Source organism: Pseudoliparis swirei, chromosome 11 (assembly GCF_029220125.1).
Source record: "Pseudoliparis swirei isolate HS2019 ecotype Mariana Trench chromosome 11, NWPU_hadal_v1, whole genome shotgun sequence".
Lineage (NCBI taxonomy): Eukaryota > Metazoa > Chordata > Actinopteri > Perciformes > Liparidae > Pseudoliparis > Pseudoliparis swirei.
In genome coordinates this window covers 14,539,474-14,561,692 of record NC_079398.1, presented here as the reverse complement: position 1 = coordinate 14,561,692, position 22,219 = coordinate 14,539,474, and the positions used below count along the sequence as shown (strand labels likewise).

The window sequence follows — 22,219 nt, the reverse complement described above, 5'->3', positions numbered from 1 at the left end:
AGGGTGACACTTATTTGTCACTTATATTCCCAGCATGGTCATTCTAGTGTCCTGCTCCTTGCTCTGATTGTGACGGCTTTATTAAAAGATGAGTGAGCAACAGCTCTTTCTAGGATCCCGTCATCAGCCTCACACGCCCAGACCTTTAGAATCTATAACTGGCTCGGTTATCGCACACATCATATTCACATGTGAACTTTCTCACCATCCTCAGTTTCAAAGTCTGTGAAGCAGAGCTCAGAGCCCTTGGTGGTGATCAGGATCTCTCCGTTAAGAGTGAAGATCATGGACTTGTCCTCCATGTTGATCATACAGCCCACCACGTCCCCAGCATGCCAGCACCGCCCGAACAAACGGCTGCCCATATTCAGACATTGACCCTATGTACAGTTCACAAGCATAAACATTAAACACCCAGGAGCAAGTTATGGCCTTCATAGTACAAGAAATGTCCATCTCAAGTCCTTCCTTTTCAAGTAAGTCTATAATATTTATCCGAAATAAGTCTTTATTTTATTTTATTGGAGTCACTTTAAATGATGGAAAATGATAAGTTAGAACAACAGTGAAGAAAAATACAACTTCCTGTATGAATCCCTATGACATGTTGAATTCTTCAGTATTCAGCGACTCATTTTCTAGTTGACAGCTTACCCTGAATCCATCAAAGACGAAAGCGAGCTCATCCGTGCCCAGCTCCACATCGGGCTTACACCCTGGTCTCGCCCAGCCCACTCTCATGTCTCCTCCTGTCACAGCCTCAAATTCAAAGTACCACTTCCCGCTCTTCACAGCGTACGTCCTCTCCACTCTGAAGAAGCGGATCTTGTCGACGCTGAGCCGCTCGACTACTTGTCCTACAGGGGACAGTCACAGTGTCAGGTTGTGGATCGCTGCTTCAAAACCAGCTGAATCTTCTCCAACAAGTATGGAAATCAAAACTGGAACTCTTAATTGTTAGTCGAACTTTGGGTGAGCTTAAAGGCAATCAGTTCACAGCCCTAATCTCTTTCAATGGCAACTGAAACAATCCTTTATCTGGGCTGAAAAAATTAAGTCACACACAATGTTCCCATTCCTCTGTAACAAGCATTGGAACATGTACTATACAGTATCATTCGAACATCAGTGCATTTAGATTGGCATACATCCATGAGTCAGACTCACCGCCTTCCTGGTCCGAGGGCTCGATGTTGTATCCGTAGCCGATCAGAGTACGGATGGCCTCCCGCAGGCTGTCCCGGTTCGACTTCTTGGTGCGCTCGTCCAGCAGAACGTAGGGAACCAGGCGAGGGTTACGCTTACTCTTCAGATCCTGCACAGATGAGAGGCAGTCAAAGAAGAACACATCCAACTATCCCTGGTTATCTCATTGAAAATACTTCAGGCCAGCTCAAACACACAGCTGTTAGGCAAATGTGTGGTCAATTCCTGTAATTGAGTACCGATAGTTAATAGTCCATTTATTGCCACTGTGCTACTGCTGCCCATCACTTCCGATATCTTTCGTGTGTCACTCACTCACCACAGCCGTTCTCCATTTGGGCCTCGAGGCGCACCCAGGGAAGCATCGTATTAATAGTATTTAAGCAGATTTGTGGAGCTTAATTTGAAATCTTGTGCTGGTTGTACAGATCACAAGCTGTTTGTTTGGTCTGGCATCGCAGCTTTTCCGGATATCACTGAAGGGCTTAATTGAATTTTGCATTATCCAAACCCAATCTCATGTTCTCAACAACAACAATATGACCAAACATCTGCCTTCAGGGCAGATCAGGTATATCGTTATCTAGGTAAAATGGCAGAGAAGGGACATATAAATAATAATTGACAAATAAATAATTGATTTTTAGAACTATATCTCTATCTAGACTCTTACTTGCGTTCAGGGACCAGCGTTCATACAGAAAGCCTCTTTTTCCACACAAAATATTGCAAAATGACTGAGCCTTCATTCACTTCATGTGAGCAGAATGGTTACACTCAAATCATGTCGCAATAGATGTTCAACATTAAGTGGAAAGCAGCCGTCACCAAAAGCAACCGTCCAACAGTAATGCAACAGTATTGCATTGAAATATATTTAGTTTCCACCATGATGAAGCATTCGTCACCACATCGTGGGAGAAAACATCTGTCGAAAGAAAATGATTTCAGAAGAGGGCGCGTCATGGCAACGGTACCGAATACACGAAAAAAACTGAGAAACAAAAGCTAGCAGTCGTGTACATCATTCAGTTTTAGATTGTGTGTATTCTGTACAGTGTCTTGTTTCCTCTTACGAGAGAACATCTCGTTGTGTATTAAATAATGGCATATAGCTCGGAAATGTCAGACTAAACAAACGGTCTGACATTTGCTCCGATAAGGTAGCGACTGAATGGGAGGGGGGTTAATGAACCATGAGGGAGCATCTGAGCACAGATAGAAATACAGAAACAAAGCTGGACACAGAAGGAGAATAAAGCTGCATCTTTGATTTAAAAAATAAGAAAATAGAGGTGTGAATTTAATTTAATCTAAAAGTTAAATTAAAACTTTCATAGTCTGTGTGGGTCCCAGTATATTGTACATGAAGACCAACATGTCAACATGCAGTACCTGCTGAATGCCGTAGGTCCATCCCTGTTTGATGCGGTCCTTGGCCCACACGTTATGGGCATTCTCGGCCAGTTTGTCCACTAGCAGCTCCTGACCTGGAGTCAGTTTGATGTCAGACAGGTCCAGAGGAGACGGCTTGTAACCATTGGACATCATGTAGCTAAAAGGAAAAAAGATTATGGAAGTAATAAAGGGAAAATCCTCCAGCACAAATTTACAATCATTTCTGATATTGCGTGTCAACTGATGGTTAAAATATAAATCACCTTTCTCAAATAAAGTCTCTCAAGAACATTTTGTAGAATCACAAACAGTTTATTCTGAGCTACATTTAAATGAGAAACATGTGTTCTGATGGACTTTATACAGTTAATAAAAGCATGCACACTTACTTCTTAGGGAGTTTTATCTTTTTGAGGGAGCTCTCAACATTTGGATTGACCTGAACTACCCGACAGCCCAATGACAGCAGGGTCCTGAGGGGAACCACAGCAGCAAGTGAGAGAGCGAATGCAGCTGCTGAGTGTGTTCAATCAGCACCTCGACATTACTTCTGGTGTCACAGTGCATGCAGATCCAACAGCAGCGATTGAGGTGCTGGGAGTGTTCAAATGGAGCAGTGAGGGGTTAATTTGTGAGTGTCCTAATCTGTCAGGAGAAAAAGGCGAAAGAATACCCAGAGGAATGCAGTGGTGTGAAGTGCTTTGAACAAAGTTTCTTCACACCATGTGTGAGGAAAAGGTGACAGTAAAAAATGTAGTTTGATGTCCCTCAGGAACCCATCAGTGTCACCCAGATGTGCAGATTAATCACAGCAGAAACCAATTTCTCCTGTATCATTTCAAGAGCATTTAAAGAGTCTCACTGGGACCTTTGTGAGCAGCACCAAGTGTTGAGCAGAGCACCGATGAACGGAGAAGACAAGCAAGAGTCGTTTGGTTGAGCGACACTGGAGATGATCATATCTCTGAGCGTGCCTGACTCCACCTGCAGGTGGATCACCGACTTCCTGTCTGACAGGAGGCAGCGCGTGAGGCTGGGGAAGCACGTCTCTGACTCCAGGACTATAAGCACCGGTTACCCTCAGGGCTGCGTTCTTTCCCCTCTACTCTTCTCCCTGTATACCAACAGCTGCACCTCCAGTCACCAGTCCGTCAAGCTCCTTAAGTTCGCGGACGACACCACCCTCATTGGGCTCATCTCTGGGGGGGATGAGTCCTCTTACAGGTGGGAGATTGATCATCTGGTGACCTGGTGCGGGCAGAACAACCTGGAGCTCAACGCTCTGAAGACAGTGGAGATGGTCATAGACTTCAGAAGGAACCCAGCCCCACCCACCCCCATCACCCTGAGTGACTCCCCAGTCGACACTGCAGAGTCCTTCCGCTTCCTGGGCACCATCATCTCCCAGGACCTCAAGTGGGAGCTGAACATCAGCTAGGGAGCTGATGTTCACCAAAAGAGCTCAACAGAGGATGTACTTTCTGCGGCAGCTGAAGAAGTTCAACCTGCCAAAGACAATAATGGTGCACTTCTACACCTGCATCATTGAGTCCATCCTCTCCTCCTGCATCACCATCTGGTACGCTGCTGCCACTGCCAGTGACAAAGGCAGACTGCAGCGTGTCATCCGTTCTGCCGAGAAGGTGATTGGCTGCAATCTGCCATCTCTACAGGACCTGTTCGCCTCTAGGACCCTGAGGCGGGCAGGTAAGATTGTGACCGATCCCTCCCACCCGGGTCACATCCTCTTTGAGGTCCTTCCCTCCGGCAGGAGGCTGCGGTCCATCAGGACCAAAACCTCACGCCACAAAACCAGCTTCTTCCCGGCTGCCGTTGGCCTCATGAACAAGGCCCGGACCCCCACCTGACGTGGTCACCTCCCCTCCCCCACACCTCAAGCCTGTGTTATGCACACACTACTTTGCACACTGTACATTGCACATGCACTTTTGCACTCCTGCCCTGCTTTTTGTTTTGTATTATAGTACTTATTGTGTTTGTATGTTTTATGTTCATTTTATGTTCACTGTATGCACCTATACACCAGAACAAATTCCAGGTAGGTGTAAACCTACTTGGCAATAAATACAATTCTGATTCTGATTCTGATTCTGATCTGACCAAAGGCATATGCGCACTGAGTTTGTTATACTTTATGTTTAGAATTTGAACTCCTTCATTTGGACTGTAGGTGATGTGTATGCCGTGTATGTGATGCTCCTAATTAATGTTTATAGGCGACTGTGGCTCAGTGGTTAGCAGGTCCGTCCTTTAAGAAGAGGATCGGGGATTCGATCTCCTTGAGCAAGAAACTTAACCCCAAATTGCTCTCCATAGCTGTGTCTACTGTGTATGAATGTATGTCGCTTTGGATAAAAGTGACAGCTAAATGTAATGTAATAGGCAACTGTTTAAAAAAAAAAGCAAAAATATCGTCTCTTGTATGTCTTTGTTTACAATGAACATGTCTGTTTCTATCTTTGACTCAGTCCCACACACTTTTTCTTGATAAAAAAAAGAACCGTTAGAGAAAATCAATCCATAAAGCTCAACATACTTCAGAGTTTCTGTTGACATCTGCAGATTGTAGTTCTTTTCCGTATCTGGCAGCTTGGAGAAATCCACCAGGCACGGATGCTGCCGCTTATTATCATCCCTTATCTATAAGAAAAATAAGAAATCAAATTTCAACTTCCCTTTGTTGTCTGAAACTTTGATCCACGGACCCTCTATTTGTCTGTGAATTATGTGGGAAAGTTGACCAAATATCTGCATATGAAATGCACAGCCTTGTAAGTCAGAGTCAGTGAGAACCAACAAGGAGGGTTGGATGTGGCTTAAGTTCAGGGTGCTACTGGTTGCAGTGATAAGACTATCCTAGTGAGAATGTTATGAAAGAGGAACAAGGGAGCATGTTTTCTTGGGGGAGACCGAAAGGTGTAAGACTAGAATACCAAGTGAGAGGTGTAATCACGCTCTGGAGGCTGCACCGTATGCCCAATAATCCTTCTGGCAATGCTGCTGCGAGGAGGCGGCATGGCGATGGCGGATGTTTACCAAGAAAACATGCAGGGCTGCGTACAGCAATGCAGCTGTGTGTGTGTGTGTGTGTGTGGTGTTTGTTTATGTGTGCATGTGTGTGGGTCCAATGAAAACCAGCCAGCTCTTTTGTGAATAGTACAAGAACTCTGCGGGAAAATCACTTCTGGAATTACATTTGTGGAATAAACATTATTATTATTTTTTTATAACGTAGTTTTATGACACCCGGGGAAAATAACAAATAACAAGTCGCTCTGTAGAACGTCTACTGTGAATGCTGCTATAATGAACTACAATGAATGCCAACTACAGAGCACATAATGAGCTGCAGAGTAACCACATCCACAATGAATGTACACTGAAACACTATGTGCAACACAACACATCTCACGGTCCGGAAGAAAAACGTACATGTTCATGCTACACTAAAGATTCTGTTGAGGTGCCGCACCGCATGATGGCCCCTCTAGAATCTGGCGGATTAATGATATAGGGATATTCTGACATACGTTTGTGTAACACCCTGTTAATGTTGTGTCTGTCTCCCCAGTAATTGGTCATTCCCTGCACCTGCCCTCAGCCTCTCCTGATTGTGTCATTCCCGTCACCTGGCCCAGCCACTCCCGTCTCGCTGATCCCTGATGTCCCACACCTGTGTTTCCCCACCTTATATATTCTCCCAGTATTTGCTTTGTTCCCTGCCAGATTGTTGTGTGTTTTGCTCCTCGTGTCAATTCGCTGATGACCAGTCTGGTTTCAAGTAAATCATTTGTTCCTCAAACCCAGAGTCGGACATTTCTTCTGCACTTGAGCTTACCCGTGTGAATCTGTGACAGTTTGTATTATCAACATAAGAGCTGTGTTCCATATTGTGTTTGTGTTGTCATCTGTTCATTGGAGGGCAAAACAGGCACTTTGGCATTATCCTTTAGCTAATGCACAATAAACCAAGAGCCATCAATCAAAACATAAAGGACAAACTATTTATGTTTTTGACTATAGATTACAGGTAATATAATTAGAATTATATAATTTGGTGTAATAATGCATAATAACCACTGTTTTTCAACTGATGGCATTAAAAGCATACAATAGGTGTTCTACTTCTGTGTTTACTTGTAATCAAACTTTGGTGGAATAATTTGATATTTTGGGAAATTCCCTTTCTAGTCAAGAGAACCAGGAGAGTGTTAGTTTACCATAATCAAAAATGTAAAAAAAGAGGAGAAGCAGCTGGTCTGACTCTGGTGTGATTGAACTTTGAACAGAGCCGTTCTCTCTGTTTCCCGTTGCTTTGAGTCTCATGGTAAGCTAAGAGAATAGTATTGATCTGCTCATACAGGTCAAAACAAACAATCCTTTTCCCAAAATGTCAAACTATAGCTGCATCCTTAAACCCCTGGGGTCACATTTGGATGGCAGATTATGTCTTAAAAGAATCAGTTAAACTTCCTTTAAAAGAGGAAGCACTAACAGCAGACTGTTAAAGCACGGACGTTGCTCTTGGTGTATTGCCTCACAGAAATTGCCAAAACACCCTGTTCTGCCCTTTGGTGAAACAAGACTTTATTATTCATGACTTCTACTAAAACACAGACACAATGAAGCATCTACATGAAGAGTATGAAAGGCAATTAGAGTTTTCTTTCCACTTACCCTCTTTTTGGCGTGAACAGCAAATTATAAAAGAGAAAGCAAGATGACGTACAGGCTTCTGACGATTCAGTTCTAATACTACCAACATCTTCTGCTTTTCAGGCAGCTCCGGATCTCACATTTGTCAAGAACATGTGCAATCGTGATGTTTATTTTATCCCCAAACATGGCAAAAAATATGGGTTATGCTTTTTATCTTTAGATCCAGAGTGATGATTTTATTGAGTGTTATATGAGTAAAGGAATCTGCATATTTCTCACCTTGCCGTACATCCAGCCCAGCTCGATTTTATTCATCCCCCACAGTTCATGGATGTTCTCTGCTAGCTTGTCTCGAACCTTCTCTAAATGAGGCAGCATCACGATCTGAGGAAAAAGGCAAAGTACTTATCGGAATAAAACAGTTAAACCGAGAGACGGTTCTCAACACGTCGGTCTGGTTGTCTGCGGTTGGTTTACCTGGCTCGTTTCAACAGGTGTGGGGATGAAGCAGGCCTGCGACATGAACTGCGTGGTGCCCAGCAGATCTCGGACTGCATTCACATCCCTCTTGTACTCTTTCACTGGCTCCACCTTCATCTTCTCTTTCGGTAGCAGAGCTTCATAACACGGAGCATAACTCGACGGAGGCAGGAACTTAAAGTCTCCGTGTCGGCCTCCCAACAGGAAACGCACCCTAACGTGATCAAATGTTATCAGAGCTATTTATTCTGCACAATGCACACACGTTGACTAATAAGGGGGAACAAATGTATAATCAAAAGCGATAATTAGAAAGATATTAATGCAAGAAGCAGTCAGGGAAAATAAAACCTACCATGCAGCTAAATATAAAAAAAGTTCTCCTCTATTTCCGTTTCAATCAGTTCCAGCCTCTGCTCTAACAGGCACACGTTTAGCTCCGAGACGCAGGCCATCACTGTGAAGAGGTTCTCCTGAGGATGCCCAAAATAGCTACTGAAGAAGTAGCGGTGACGCAACCGAGCCCACTGTGCGACTGCAACCCTCAATTATTGTAAATCTGCGGGGATGTTCAACACCCGCTCAGTGGGTCAGTTTCAGGGATGAGCACGGAGGCTTCACAACACACACTAAAGTGGTTGTCAGGTGACTCTTTCCTTTTGAAAGGCTGTAAATCAACAGATATTGAAAAGTCTCAACTGCAGGATGGAAAGGCATTACATGTGGGACAGACCATCATGTCCCCTCTGGAGGAAGTCAGGGAATCAAAGATGATTGTCATTCCTCCAGTGCCGTCATCAATCAAAACTCTATCTTGTCCAACTGTTTGGTTTATAACCACATACCTGCAAAACCAACAACGTTCCCATCATCCTCGACTGTACGTTGTGTTAGTGCGAAATTTGCAAATTTTAGCATGCTAACATGCTAAACTAGGATGGTGAACAATGTCACATTATATCTGCTTAACATCAGCATGTTAGCATTTTCATGTTAGGATGCTGTATACAGCACAGAGCTGCTAGCATGACCGCAAACCTGTTGACTGTTGAAACAAAGTCAAGACAGACACCGAAAATAAATTAACATTCTCGAAAGGCAATGGCATGTTGCGTTTCAAACTTTGAGGAAGATCATAATAATAATAATAATACATTTATTTTATAAGGCGCCTTTCAAGGCACTCAAGGTCGCCGTACAACACATTAATAACAGTTCAATTGATGGACACAATTAAAAAAGCAGAACAATTAAAAAAGCAGAACAGTAAAAACAGTCTTCAGAGATTGTCGAGTCCACACTCCTACTTTCCTGAATCCCATTTATTTTACTGCTCACAAGCCTTCGGGTTTGGAATCACTTTTTGAGAATCCATTTTCATCACGTAGCCTAATAAAGATTTCAAATCGCTTACATGATGAAACCTCTGGGCTTCAAGGTCTGAAAACTGTTACTGCAGAATGAAGCTTCGCTCTACAGAGTCAACGGTTAATCACGGAATCACGGGAAGACGACTGGAGCTTAGATTCCATTTTAAAGTGTTGTCAATCAGACTTGGTCACCATGGCAACAGAGCAGAATATGTGTCTGTATACTTCATATTCTGCTCTGTTGCCATGGTGACCAAGTTTGATTGACAACACTTTAAAATATATATATATGTATGTATGTATGTATGTGTGTAGGGGTGTGTGCATGTGTGTGTGTGTGTGTGTGTTTGTTGGGCTTGTCTGTCTCCTCTGCCTCTGCTTCTCTGTGTCGCCCATTCATCGTCGAGACCCTTCAGGGAGGCTGTTCATCTCAGACAAGACACAGGAGAAACAAACACACACTCACTTGACTCCTGCAGAGAAGCTGACGACGGGGAAGAAGAGCCCGTCTGTGTTGAAATTCTCAAACATGCCCTGAACGGGCTGTCCGTTGATCCTAAAAGAGATGCTCGGAGCTCCCAGGTCCAGGCAACAGCTCACCACATCCTCAGAGGTCAATATGTGCTGGTTTATGGACGCCACAGCCCGCGGGATACGACCTGTTACACACACACACACACACAGTTATGTGAAATATGACCGAGTGAGTGATGCTGGCACAGATCCCGTCACTCTCACAAACACACATAATTGAAAACGCAAACTTGTACACAAAGTCAAACACACACTCTGGGCAAGGAGATCATCCCTGGGGGAAACTCATCCTGTCTCGACACAACCTGGCTGTCGCCCAGGGTAACCACTTATCTTTAATATAATAACACACAAACGCAGAATCGTATTCCTCCCACTGACCTGACCACAGGTGAAGCCCATCAAAGCCATACGAGTAGAGGTCGTCTCCCACTCCATTGCCTCCCCATCCCTCTCCTCCTCCAGGGTAGGGGGCGTAGCCTTTCGCGTTGGCCCAGCCCACCCTGAGGTGGGAGGGCTCGCTGGTCACAAAGTGGTCCACTTGGTCAATCATCAGCTCGTAATACCACTTCTTATACTGAGCCGAGCCATCGCTCACCCCCAGGAAGATGTTCGGTCTCATGCTGGCAATGACATTAAACATGAAATAATTAGTTATCCCTCAGAGGCAGTCACATATTCTCAGATATGCTCATAACTTGGGGTATCTTATTTTTTAATGAAAACTAATGAAAAGTCTGCCCATAGGACAAGATAAGAACATTTGCCTCAAATGTATTTGGTTCAGGAATTTTCGATAAAAATGTTCATTTTCAAGAAAATTATCCTCGGGGATTTGTTAGATTGAATCTCAGTTCAAATGATCTCACCTTGCAGAATGCTTCAGTTCTTTGTACAAAGACAAAACGTCAAAGGAGATGATAGAATATTTAAAGGCAAACTCCCAATCACGTCATGGTTTAGCATGTATGGTGCACAGAAAAGATCCTGTTTTAAGTCTTCATGGTTTATGCTCAACATGTTTTAGACGTGTAACCTGTAAACTCAATTCCACGGTCCAGAGACTTACTGGCCGAATGTACACGCATACACAATAAGATGGTCGGGGCTCTGGAACCGGATACATCAGCTCCTAGTGTAATCAAACTTAACCCTAGTTGTGTGTGTTTTAGTACAGATTTACTCATCACTAAATTAAATACGTTTTTACAAACAAATCACTTTACGAAATATTTACACTCAGTAACTACAGGTGGCGATTTGCACAGCTAACTTAACTAACAACGCTAACTTTGGCTTGTTATTAACGTGTAGAACAAGAAATACGACGAATCTGACCTGAAACTTTGTTTAATAACTATTTAAACTGTGACAATGTCATAAAAATAACACATTGTGATCTGAAATATAAAATGTTCTGCCAACACATTTCTAAATAATTGTAGCCAGTTTAAGTGGATATTTATTGACTTCTTTTTTTTTTTAAACAAGGTCGTGCCCACATTTTAAATATATATATTAGGAATAGGAATATACATTACAGGACAATTGACCTAAAACTAAATTATTTTGACAGTGACTTCCTGTTTATATATTGCTTATTGTTTAATTGGATGTCTTAATTGACTAAGATGTTATAATTTTGTATATATGTTGTACACCAATCACAGACTCTGACTTTAATCACTTGGAAACAAATGAGACTTTAGTTCCTTGTTTCAAATCATTGCATTTACAAATGCAATGATTTGAAATGCAAATTACTTTTTTAAAGATAAGCATGAAGTTAAAAGGAGACACGGTGAGTTCCTAACCTCTGGACATCATTGACCAGCTGGGTTTGCAGCAGCAGATCTCTCTTGGGCAGCAAGTGATCACAGATTAGGTTCTGATTGGTCCGCACAGCGACACCGTTACACACACACAGCGAGCAGAGCACATCCAGAATCTAAAAAAGAATGGAAAATAAGAACCAGATCCCCAATAACTGTCCCTATTAATCTCTGGATATGAATCTAGAAATGACTTTTTATTGTTGTCACTTGTAACTGTCCAGGTTGCTACTCTAGGCTCTTTGCGTGCAACAGCTGCATCATTTCTCAGAGCTACTTATTGGGGGCAAAAACCTGTCCAATAATATCCCTTTGATGCTTAACAAAGCCGTGGAATTAAATGGGCCGTGAAGTTCAGCCAAGGGCGACAGGCCAGAGCACCTAAGCTTTATCATTGGCCCCTTTCTCCCGTTTCCAGAGCTAAATTATACACTCTGACTGATTTACGACCCCGGCCATCTGACTGCCTGCTCCTGATCTCGTTTCATTGTTAAATTGATTGAATCAGGACGGGGACACACTCCAACCAAACCTCCTTGAGCCTTCTGTCAACGATGGAAACTTGAATACTGGTATCACGAAAGCCCAATGGATTAATAGCTAAAGACAAGAAGAGGTGACAAAGGCACAAGGGGAACTGTTATGGAAATTAATGTGCATCCAGTGAAGCATTGTGGTGTGCCTAATGAAGAGACAACTGGAGATATGCTGGATGCGCGATAATTAGGCTCTTTAAGTTGTTGTTGTTGTTGTTGTTGTTGTGTGCTTTCTTGCTTGACGAAAGGATTCTGACGACATACGAGTTACTCAACATATTTCAGAGTATTTTACAGAAAAAGGTTAGATATTGTTGGTAAAATGCACATATTTGCTTTCTTGCCAAGGTTTAGATGAGAAGATCAATAAAACTCTCACATCTTTCGCAAAAATGCAGCTGATGCCAGCATCCAGTTAGCTTAGCTTCTTAGCTTCACCGGAACAGGGGAAACAGCAGCCCTTCTTAAACACACTCATTAACACAACAAACCTAATTTGTTTAATCTAAACAAAAAAGAATGTGTATAAAACAACAATTTGCCATTTAATGAGGGGGGTGTATGCCGGACTATATCTTGGTCAGTAGCAGTTGCCAAGCAACCAGTGGAGCCTCCAGGAAGAAGCTCCTGGTCTTGCGAGCTAAAATCGCCGTTTTGTTATCTTTCCAGTTGTTACGCTAAGCTAAGTGTCTGTGAGCTGTGCACTATTCCTTTAAGGAGATTACAACTTGCAAATGAACATTACATTATTATAATTCATTTAGTTGACGCTTTTATCCAAAGCGACTTACACTCATGTTACATTCATACACTGTAGACCCAGCCACAGGGAACAATCAGGGTTAAGTGTCTTGCTCAAGGACACATCGACTAGGGCGGGGATTGAACCGCCAACCCCCTGACTGAAAGACAGACCTGCTAACCACTGACCCACAGTTTCTTTTCACCAAGACCTTTATTTTCCACTTGGGTTTATTCAACATTCTTCTTGTACCTCAAGCCACATTATCCACCATAACGGAGCCCAGATGTGTCTTACATCTCAGCAGAGACGGTGCCTCAGATGGACACTTTACTTGGAGCTTTATGAGCTGCTCACCTTGTGGTTGCGTCCGTGCTTGTAAAGTAATGATATGATGGACTTGATGTGTCCTCGCTGGATGATGTTGAGGGCCTCGGGGCTCTCGATCAGGATGCAGTGCAGAACCTCCAGAATGCCTGCACAGCCACAAATTCATCAATTAGTGAACACAGAAGCGAGAGACACACCAGAGGACCCTCGTCAGAGAGATTAACAGGAAACACTCTTCACACAGTGCCGCTTGTAACTGTTTTTCTAAGCAAGCAGTGTCATCTTTTACAAATGTGTAAGACTGATGACCACATCGAGCTGTGCTGCATTGCCGTTGAAGGAACTGGATGGCTTTGTGTGACAGAGCTCTGACAAAGACACGTCTGTTTCACTGGAGGCTCAGTATGGGTGAGGAAGACAACGAGCATACCTGAAGAAGACTCCAGTCTCTCCAGCTTGCTCACCAGCCAGTCCAAGTTGTTGGAGAACTGGGTGCAGTTGTTTCTGTTCCCTCTAATTAACGCAGCTGTAGGGTACAAGGAAAGTGTGCATTAGCCAAATGTTATTGGACAGAAAACTGCGTTTTGGTTTGAAGGAATTTGATGGGTGAAACCGAAAGGTGGACGCCTTGGTTCTACATTAAAATAATATACGAGTTAATCTAAAAGATGCCTAAAATAGAGGGAGTGAATGACCCAAGGTGAGAAAAGACATGAACACACGCTGACAAGCACACCCGTATTGTGTCCTATAAAAAAAAATTAAAAAACAGCAGGGTCACCCTACACAGACAGAAGGAAGGAGGGAGGCATCCCAAATCCACTTAGCGCTGTGCCGGAGCAGGTGTGAGAAGGTGGGAGAGAGAGAGACGTGGCTGGAACACTAATACAAGCCAGGAGGGGAAATCAGAGTAAACGGGAGTGTGAAGAACACTCTTAGAGGACAGAGGGGCTTCAGTGTGGCAGGATAAACAATCTCTTCATCGGAATGTGACGTATGCAAAACAGTGACAGGAAGGAAAAACATGCCTGCTCGCAAATGCATCTTTCATGTCACAACTGGTGAAAGAACTATTGCAACGAAGCGTTGTACTCATCAGATACAGAAGGGTTTTCAGACAGAGGCGAAGAGTTCAAAATATATATATATATATTTCCCCTGCCAGATCATTTTCGTGAGATATGTCCCTCTCTGACAGAGCATATGCTCGCGGTGCAGGAGGTTAAAGGGATTTTTTGTAAAGGCTGATGACATTGTGCTATAGGAGCACAGAGAGCGCAGCAGGGACAGGTAAACAACACAGAGAGTGATGAGAATGAACTTTGAATGGCTTCAAAAAAACATTTGGCTGATAAGGGAGTGTGTGTGTCTGTGTGTAGGAGGGTGCGTGCGTGTGTGTTATAATTACTGTGCTGATGCTCTGGAAGCACATCACAGAAACAATCAATTTCTTTTGCAACACGCCACCAAAATCCACAGACATCAGAGTATACAGTGTGTGTGAGTGCTGATGAGATGAATGTAAGTGCATGTGTGTTGCATGTCTGTGTGTAAACATTCAGCTGAATTCTAGCAACCTCAGAATTCAATCTTCCACTGTGTACATGGCTGGTTAAATGCCAAGTCAGCACACTTCATAGACACCATTGCAGCTACTTTATCTTCAAACGACGACTCTCGCCTCTGTGATTGACTACAGTCTTTAAGTGTGTGTGTGTGTGTGTGTGTGTGTGTGTGTGTGTGTGTGTGTGTGTCAGACAGGCTTCTTACCCAGCAGCTCATACAGCAGGTTGAGAATGTCTTTCCAAGCTGCTCCGGCCTCTGACCCCGCACACTCCCCAAAGTGAGCGGCGCTATTGTAGACGTTGAGGCGATCGATACAGTTGGACACCAGAATCAGCATGCCCTAAGAAGTGCACAGTGATCCAACGTATGAATATTACATAAGCATCAGGAAAATAACCCCAAATGTAAAATACACACATTTTACAAACATTTGCATTAAAATTAAAATGTTAGCTCTTTTTGTCACGTTCAATTAGTCGGCCGTCCTGAATGCAGCTCTGTGGCTCCCTCTCTGTCAGGGTGATTTATACCTCGGAGAACTATCTCTAGTGATCAGATATGCTAAAAGTGCGCTGTAAAAAGACAAAATGGCAATTGCAGATGATTTATAACGCCAAGAAAAATCACGAGTCAGCAGTCTACAGTGACAAATTGACCTTCTAAATGTAATATATTAGGACAGGGACAGAGATGTGCCATTTTAGTTTATTATAGAAAGACAAGTAAATAAGATGAAAGAAGAATTGCTGAAATATGCATAATTTGCCAATAATGAAACTGCCATAAATGCACATATATTAACTCATTCACTTTCATGTGTGCTGGCTTGAGGAGACGGTGACGCAGTGTGAAGGTGAAGGGTGGTTTGGATAGTTGACATCACAGCACCCTCAGTAAGACGGCTGACATTTTGTAATTGATGAAAGCAATTTAGATCCAACAGGCTTAGAAGAAAGCTTCTATGCACTGGTGCCAGAAAACTTATAACACCAAAACTGCTGACACCTTCAAATGTAATGCCTCCAAAAACAAGATGGCATTGAAACGCACAAAAAAGAATCAATTGCTTGAGCCGTTCACATACTTTGTCTTTTGATAATGTGCTGCTGCTCTCTGCACACTCATGTGCAGTCACTTCCTAAAATTGCATCAATCACAAGTCAGACTCTTTAGTCTTTACTCCGGGGGGCTTTTCAATTTTTGCTGCACTGCGGAACAGCCCACTGTGTTATTAATGGACATTTCATGGACTGCGCCTTCCTTTCTGGTGAAACTCACTTCCTGTTTGAATAGGTTCTGCCGATTCTTGAGCGAGCGCAGCTTGATCTGCCTCTCTTCATGCTCCAGCTCAGCGTCTGGGAGCTGGAAATAGGTGATGAGGTCATTGAGGGTTTGGAGCACCTCCTCAACAGGCAGCGCGACCAGTGCCCAATTCTTAACACCCAGACAATCCAGGTCTCTGGGAGGGAGCGAGAGGGGGCACAGAAACGTCACCATATCACAAATAACCCGACATACAGACATGACCGTCGTCCCAACTTACATTTGTGATCATGAATAGATTTCAATACACTCCTATTCCTCACAAACGCAATATCCTCCTGGGAAAGACACTCTAATTGGGAGGCTCAGCCGACTTGAGGAGAGGCTCATGACTAATACAATGTTTACCCCACAGGTTCATCCATGCTGAATAACTGATTTCCGCTGGCGTGCTAAAAATAGCTCCTGTCGTACGCGTGGGAGGGAGGTGCGGAGATGTATGTGTCACAGCCGCAGGGGAGGGTGGCAGACTCTCACATGTTGCCGTCATGAGAGCCCCATGAGCCCCACCCGGGGGACAATGGGCCGTTTGATAACAAATAAGAGCAGTGGAAGCATCCACTTACGTTCTCCACGGCTCCCTTTTTCATCGCTGGCAGTGCGTAGCCGCGATGACGCTGGAATGTCTGCCACTGGAAACGCATGACTGCACCATTGAGTGAGCCGTCTGGGGCGTTAGCACCCCACTCAGTCAGAAGCCCCCGGCCCAGAGCGTAACTCTCCAAAGGAATGCGTTGACAATCTGGAGGTACATTGCATCACTTGTGTGTCGATTGCGTGGTCGTCGGTGGGGCTTTGACACGTCTGGTCTTTACGTTACATCTGTAATACGGGGATGTGGTGCAGTTGGGAACTATTGTCTTATCAGCTTTATTAATCATGCTCTACATTTTGATAATGGTAGAGCATGATTAACTAGAACGGGCACTCGGCAGAGCGCATACCTTCGCCGCAGCCACTTTTTTGGTACCTTTTCATGACCTTGACCTTTGACCCGATCGATTCCAAAATCTAATCAAATGGTCCCCGGATAATAACCAATCATCCCACCAAATGTCATGCGATTCGGTTTAATACTTTTTGAGTTATGCGAATAACACGCAAACAAATAAATACACAGCGATCAAAGCATAACCTTCCGCATTCTCGAATGCGAAGGTAATAAAGCTGTGTGGCGCTTACACAAGTTCTACCAATATCAGGACATGTTTCACGTCACATTGCTGTTGCACTGAGGAGGAACAGCGGTGTTCATGCAATGCTGAGCTTACCGGTTGAAGCGCTTGAAGAGTAATGTGGTGTTGCGGATGATTCGTGCGGCGCGGGACTCCTCGTGTTGACAGCGCTGCAGGGTCAACCCGTCATCCATGTGACCTTCAGAATGTAGGCACGCCTAGAGAGGGCATGGCAGGAAGAGTAAGACTGGGAGACATCGTCGTGAGACAATACCGGGGAAGAGGGGAAGCCAGCACTGAGGCACTGTGTCTGGAACACACAGGTGCTGACACTACAGGCCACCTGGCCGTGTTTACGGGGAGGACACGTTGTCACACACACCGCAACAACAGCCAAGAGACACGGTTTATATTTAGTTGAGGCAAGGGTACGAACTAATAGACAATAATGTTCACTCAATCAGGTCATTACCCTCAAAATAATGATACGCTCCGAGGAATCTCATTTATTCATTCATTTGCTTTGTATGTGCTTTAAATATGAAGACCGAGTGCGCGTGTGTTTGTCTCCGCTCACCCGTCTCCTGAGGGGACCCAGACGGGCAGATTTGACATCAGGCGCCTGGTAGGAGAGCCAGAGTCCCGTGGCCACGTGCATGATGAAGCAGAGCGAGTCCCCGTATTTAATCTCCGCCAGCCCCATGCCCTCGATGTCCCGCTTGGGGCTTTGCTCCAACTTCTCCTGCACGGGGGGACGAGAAAACGAACAACGTGATCAGCGTGGAACCACACGAGCGCACTGGCACAAAAACATTCACACATTCAGACACGCTTACGCAGATCTGCTCTTAATCAACCACCAAGCAAATGTATGGCTCAATCCATCACAGTGGGAGGATCGTAACTGCTTTGCTAGGATCAGATATAACTGCAACCCATAATCGACTTGAGGTGTCAAGTGATAGATGATAATGAATGCTTTAAATCCACATTGGAAGGGTCACTAATTGGCTCCAAATCCCTGGCCATATCCAGAACCTCCATTACACAGAGTAAAGCTAAATGAACGGTTCAGTCAGAGTCAGCAAGTTCAACCTTCCACTGCTTCAATCATTTTCATGGTTCTTTCTAAACACTGGTGACTTTCCAGTCCAAGGGGAGTGGGTGGGTCATTTGTAAAGGTTTAGCAGTGATCCTTTGTAACTTCTTTCCAGTGATGTTTTATGAGGAAGTGTGTGGTGGATCTCCTGTGACACAAGTCCCCTTGAGCACCAGCGGGGAGTCAAGGGAATACATGCCGTGCCCTTGTATCTAACCTTCGAGGCTCTGAAGCAGTAGGCGGTGGCGATTGTGTCGGACCTCTCCCGGTCCTGCAGCACCAACCCTCTGTCCTCCGTCAGGGCCAAGTAGTGGCCAGTGGTCAGGTGCCGCAGTCTGAAGGGCTGGCCCCAGCGGATGTGGCTCCCACTCCAGCTGTCATTGTCACACCCACACATTAAAATGAAGCACGCATGCAAAGATACGAGGAGAAGGAAAAGGTGCATTTCATAAGCCCAGGAAGCTTAATATCCGCTAATTAGTTGATCTTAACATTACCGCCAGCTGTTAATTATCTAGCGTGCCATGCGGTCGAATAATTAGTAAATAGCTGAACAAATTTCTCTAATTATGCACTTTGTTTATCGTCAGGGAATTGAAAAACAAACCAGGTACAAGGTAGATGGGACAAATATCATATTTGTCACAGGATTTGAAATGAGAAAAGGAAAGGCAGCGTCCCCGTGAGGACGTGAAGTCGCCAGGCTCAAAGAGTTGACAAAGAAACAAATGAGGGAGGGAGATAGGAGTAAAAAGACAAAGGGGTCAAAGTGCAGCAGTAAATTCTAGGCAGGGAGAGGGAGGATGGGGCAAATGGATGTAGAGAAAAACAGCAGATATGGAGAAACTATACAGATACAAGAATGATCTAAAAAAAGTAGGTATTGAGAAACAGGAAGGAGATAAATAAGGGATCATGCGAAACACAACCCACCTGATTCGGAGCGGCTCCAGCCTCCACAAGGACCTGGCCTTGGCGCCGGCTTTACCCGTCTCATAGTTGACTATCCTGGGGATGCCAGAGAAGCATGAGTGGGTTGTCTGTCTGTCTCGATGCTTTAAATGTCTCGCCGCCACTGATACTGTCAAGGTCATCCATCCTGGCTTCGAAGATCATTTGTCACGCAGATATTCACCAGGAAGATGTATTGATGTGTACACATACACACTGGCTGTATTTACTCTGCCGACTATAGCTTAACATCCTTCAAGCAGACACAGGTGTGCCCTGATAACCCACAGCTTCACTGTCGCTAAGTGATCCGGGTGACTGGGTCCAAAGATTAAATAAATCGCTCATCGCCCGCCGGTGACAGCTTGGAGTGTTTGATCCTCCCCAGAAAAATGTAAAACCTCTAAACAGCTTGCTAATTCGGTTGAATTTCAAGGACAACAATAGGGGGAAAAGCCAAAATCATATCATATTCACTGTGCTCCGTTCTAAAAATAGACAGCATGTGTGTATGCGCGCTTTGTGCCCAGGAGGAACACACACCTCCTGGCACCTGGCTGAGAGGGAATGGGCCTTGCCTGCTGTCTTGACCCACTTTGAGCCCAGTGGGCCGTTTCCTCTGCGGCATACCTTATCTTTGTTGGCAACAAGCGGCTATACCGTGGATAAAAATAGCTCAGCAGCCATTTTGGCTCCTCGGAGGGCAACGTGTAAGCTGGTCAGAAGCATTTTTATGAAGCGAGGTGGCAGCTGAGGAACCGTCGGTAAATCACAGGTCAGTCGGCTTCTCGTGTGTTACACAACGGCTTTGCCATCGTCGAATAGAGACCCCCAACGCTGCAGTGTCATCTCGTTGAGCATTAGCTGGGTTTCGCACCTCTGCTGCTCTTCAGTCTGGTCTGATCCTGGGATGGCCACGACCTCGTCATGTCCATGGAACAGCCGCATCACATGACCACCCAACAAGTAGCCTATTGGAGGAGGAAGGACGGAAGAGATGGAGATGGAGATATGGACTCTAGACATTTTGGTTCCTCTTTTGTTGACGTTTTTGCAACCACTGTGAATGCTCGTCAACTTGTTGCTCTAAATCCTGGAAAAAATGTACATATAGGCGGCACTTTGGAATTTAGGTATTTTAATTGAATTTTCAAAAAAGAGCATATTCGTTTCCACTAATGCTCGGTCACAGCCTAAAAACTGTAAAACAAGATTAATTTTAAACAAGTCTTTTTATGTTTGGGGGTCTATCTTTTACCAATTAGTGAAAACGTGCCAATCTTGAGATATATTTACTAATTGACATTTATCTGACATCCTATATCCACTCCTTTTTATGTATGTATGTTTTCTTTCCTTCTTTTCTATGTTTAATCATAATTACATATATGTATGTATGTGAGTGCATGCGTGTGTAAATACATATATATATATATATACACTTCCGTTCAAAAGTTTGGGGTCACCCAGACAATTCCGTGTCTTCCATGAAAACTCACACTTTTATTTATCAAATGAATTGAACATTTCATAGAACATATAGTCAAGACATTGACAAGGTTAGAAATAATGATTAATATTTGAAGTATTAATTTTGTTCTACAAACTTCAAGCTCAAAGGAAGGCCAGTTGTATAGCTTATATCACCAGCATAACTGTTTTCAGCTGTGCTAGCATAATTGCATGGGTTTTCTAATCACACATTAGTTTTCTAAGGTGATTAGCAAACACAATGTACCATTAGAACACTGGAGTGATAGTTGCTGTAAATGGGCCTCTATACACCTCTGGAGATAAACCAGACGTTTCCACCTAAAATAGTCATTTACCACATTATCAATGTATAGAGTGTATTTTTGATTAATTTAATGTTATCTTTATTGAAAAAACAGTGCTTTTCTTTGAAAAATAAAGACATTTCTAAGTGACCCCAAACTTTTGAATGGTAGTGTATATATATATATACACACACATATATATATTTATGTGTGTGTATTCTCTTGCATTTTTTTTTAAATACTATCAAATCCTGTGTAGTTTCTACCTTCTTCTATGTTGCTCCCGGAGCAGATGGGATGGACGTTCCACAGGGTTTGCATGAAGGAAGCGTCCACCTGGATGTTGCCACTGGAGATGGATAAGTGCTGCAGGAAAGAGAATTAAAGATGTAATGCTTCAACAGCAGGGACAGACCCCAGGTTGACAGTGGTGACTGTAAGGCGATAGTGGTCATCCGACGTAAACACAGCCTGGCTGCAGTCACCACGTTCGTGGATCACAGAGAACAGGTTTTGCACAGTGCTATGAGCTAAGCATCGAGGGAAGAGACACGTAGTGAAAGAAGAAGAAGCCGATTGCTGAAAAGGTCAGTTCAGAAGTGCAATGGGATCATAATCATTATTGATGGCGGTGGGATGTGACCGGGATGAAAACGAGCGAGGCTCTTTTGAAATGGCACCGGCAGCCGAAATCATGATTTCCAAACTTACAAGGTATCGCTCTGAGGACACGCTGACGAGGATGAGGTCATCACCAATCCGCACTTTCTCTCCTTCAGATCGCTGTTTGGAGGCAGGGTGGATTGTCCACCAACAAGCCTCACCTACAAAGACACACACACACACACACACACATGTATACACTGTCTCCACTCTCTAATTTAAATAGCCCCTTATAGAATGTCATCTATTATTCATAATAATGAAACGAGGCGAGAGCAGAAATGAGAACGTGGGACGCGTGTGGACGCACCATGGCAACAACCATCATATCGAGGTGACTGCTCATCTGCTGCATGGTATGAAATCAATAATAATGCAAGTGTGCAGCAGAAATGCAATCAGCGCAGCCAAAAGAACCACGATATTTGCCTACAGTGCTCCACAGGAAATATTAGCTGAGAAAACATAAGCTTATGAGCAATTTAGGTGAAGCGAGAGAGATAAAGAGAAGAGGGCTGGCAGACAGCAAGGAGAGAGAGAAAGAGAGACAGAGAGA

At 44.0% G+C, this 22,219-nt stretch overlaps 1 protein-coding gene across 1 annotated transcript in view; it reads right to left on the bottom strand.

Annotated features, from left to right (window-relative positions):
- LOC130201664 (ryanodine receptor 3-like) overlaps window positions 1-22,219 on the bottom strand; it is a 110,996-nt gene that overhangs the window by 51,496 nt on the left and 37,281 nt on the right. The window contains 23 exon segments of the mRNA XM_056426752.1: window positions 206-380; window positions 655-857; window positions 1,168-1,315; window positions 2,602-2,761; window positions 2,994-3,077; window positions 5,162-5,265; window positions 7,303-7,305; window positions 7,564-7,668; window positions 7,762-7,978; window positions 9,601-9,793; window positions 10,050-10,291; window positions 11,483-11,616; window positions 13,136-13,254; window positions 13,539-13,634; window positions 14,879-15,014; window positions 15,953-16,133; window positions 17,269-17,390; window positions 17,750-17,914; window positions 18,489-18,645; window positions 19,205-19,279; window positions 20,100-20,193; window positions 21,267-21,366; window positions 21,712-21,824. Coding sequence (XP_056282727.1) covers window positions 206-380; window positions 655-857; window positions 1,168-1,315; window positions 2,602-2,761; window positions 2,994-3,077; window positions 5,162-5,265; window positions 7,303-7,305; window positions 7,564-7,668; window positions 7,762-7,978; window positions 9,601-9,793; window positions 10,050-10,291; window positions 11,483-11,616; window positions 13,136-13,254; window positions 13,539-13,634; window positions 14,879-15,014; window positions 15,953-16,133; window positions 17,269-17,390; window positions 17,750-17,914; window positions 18,489-18,645; window positions 19,205-19,279; window positions 20,100-20,193; window positions 21,267-21,366; window positions 21,712-21,824 — 3,126 coding nt within the window.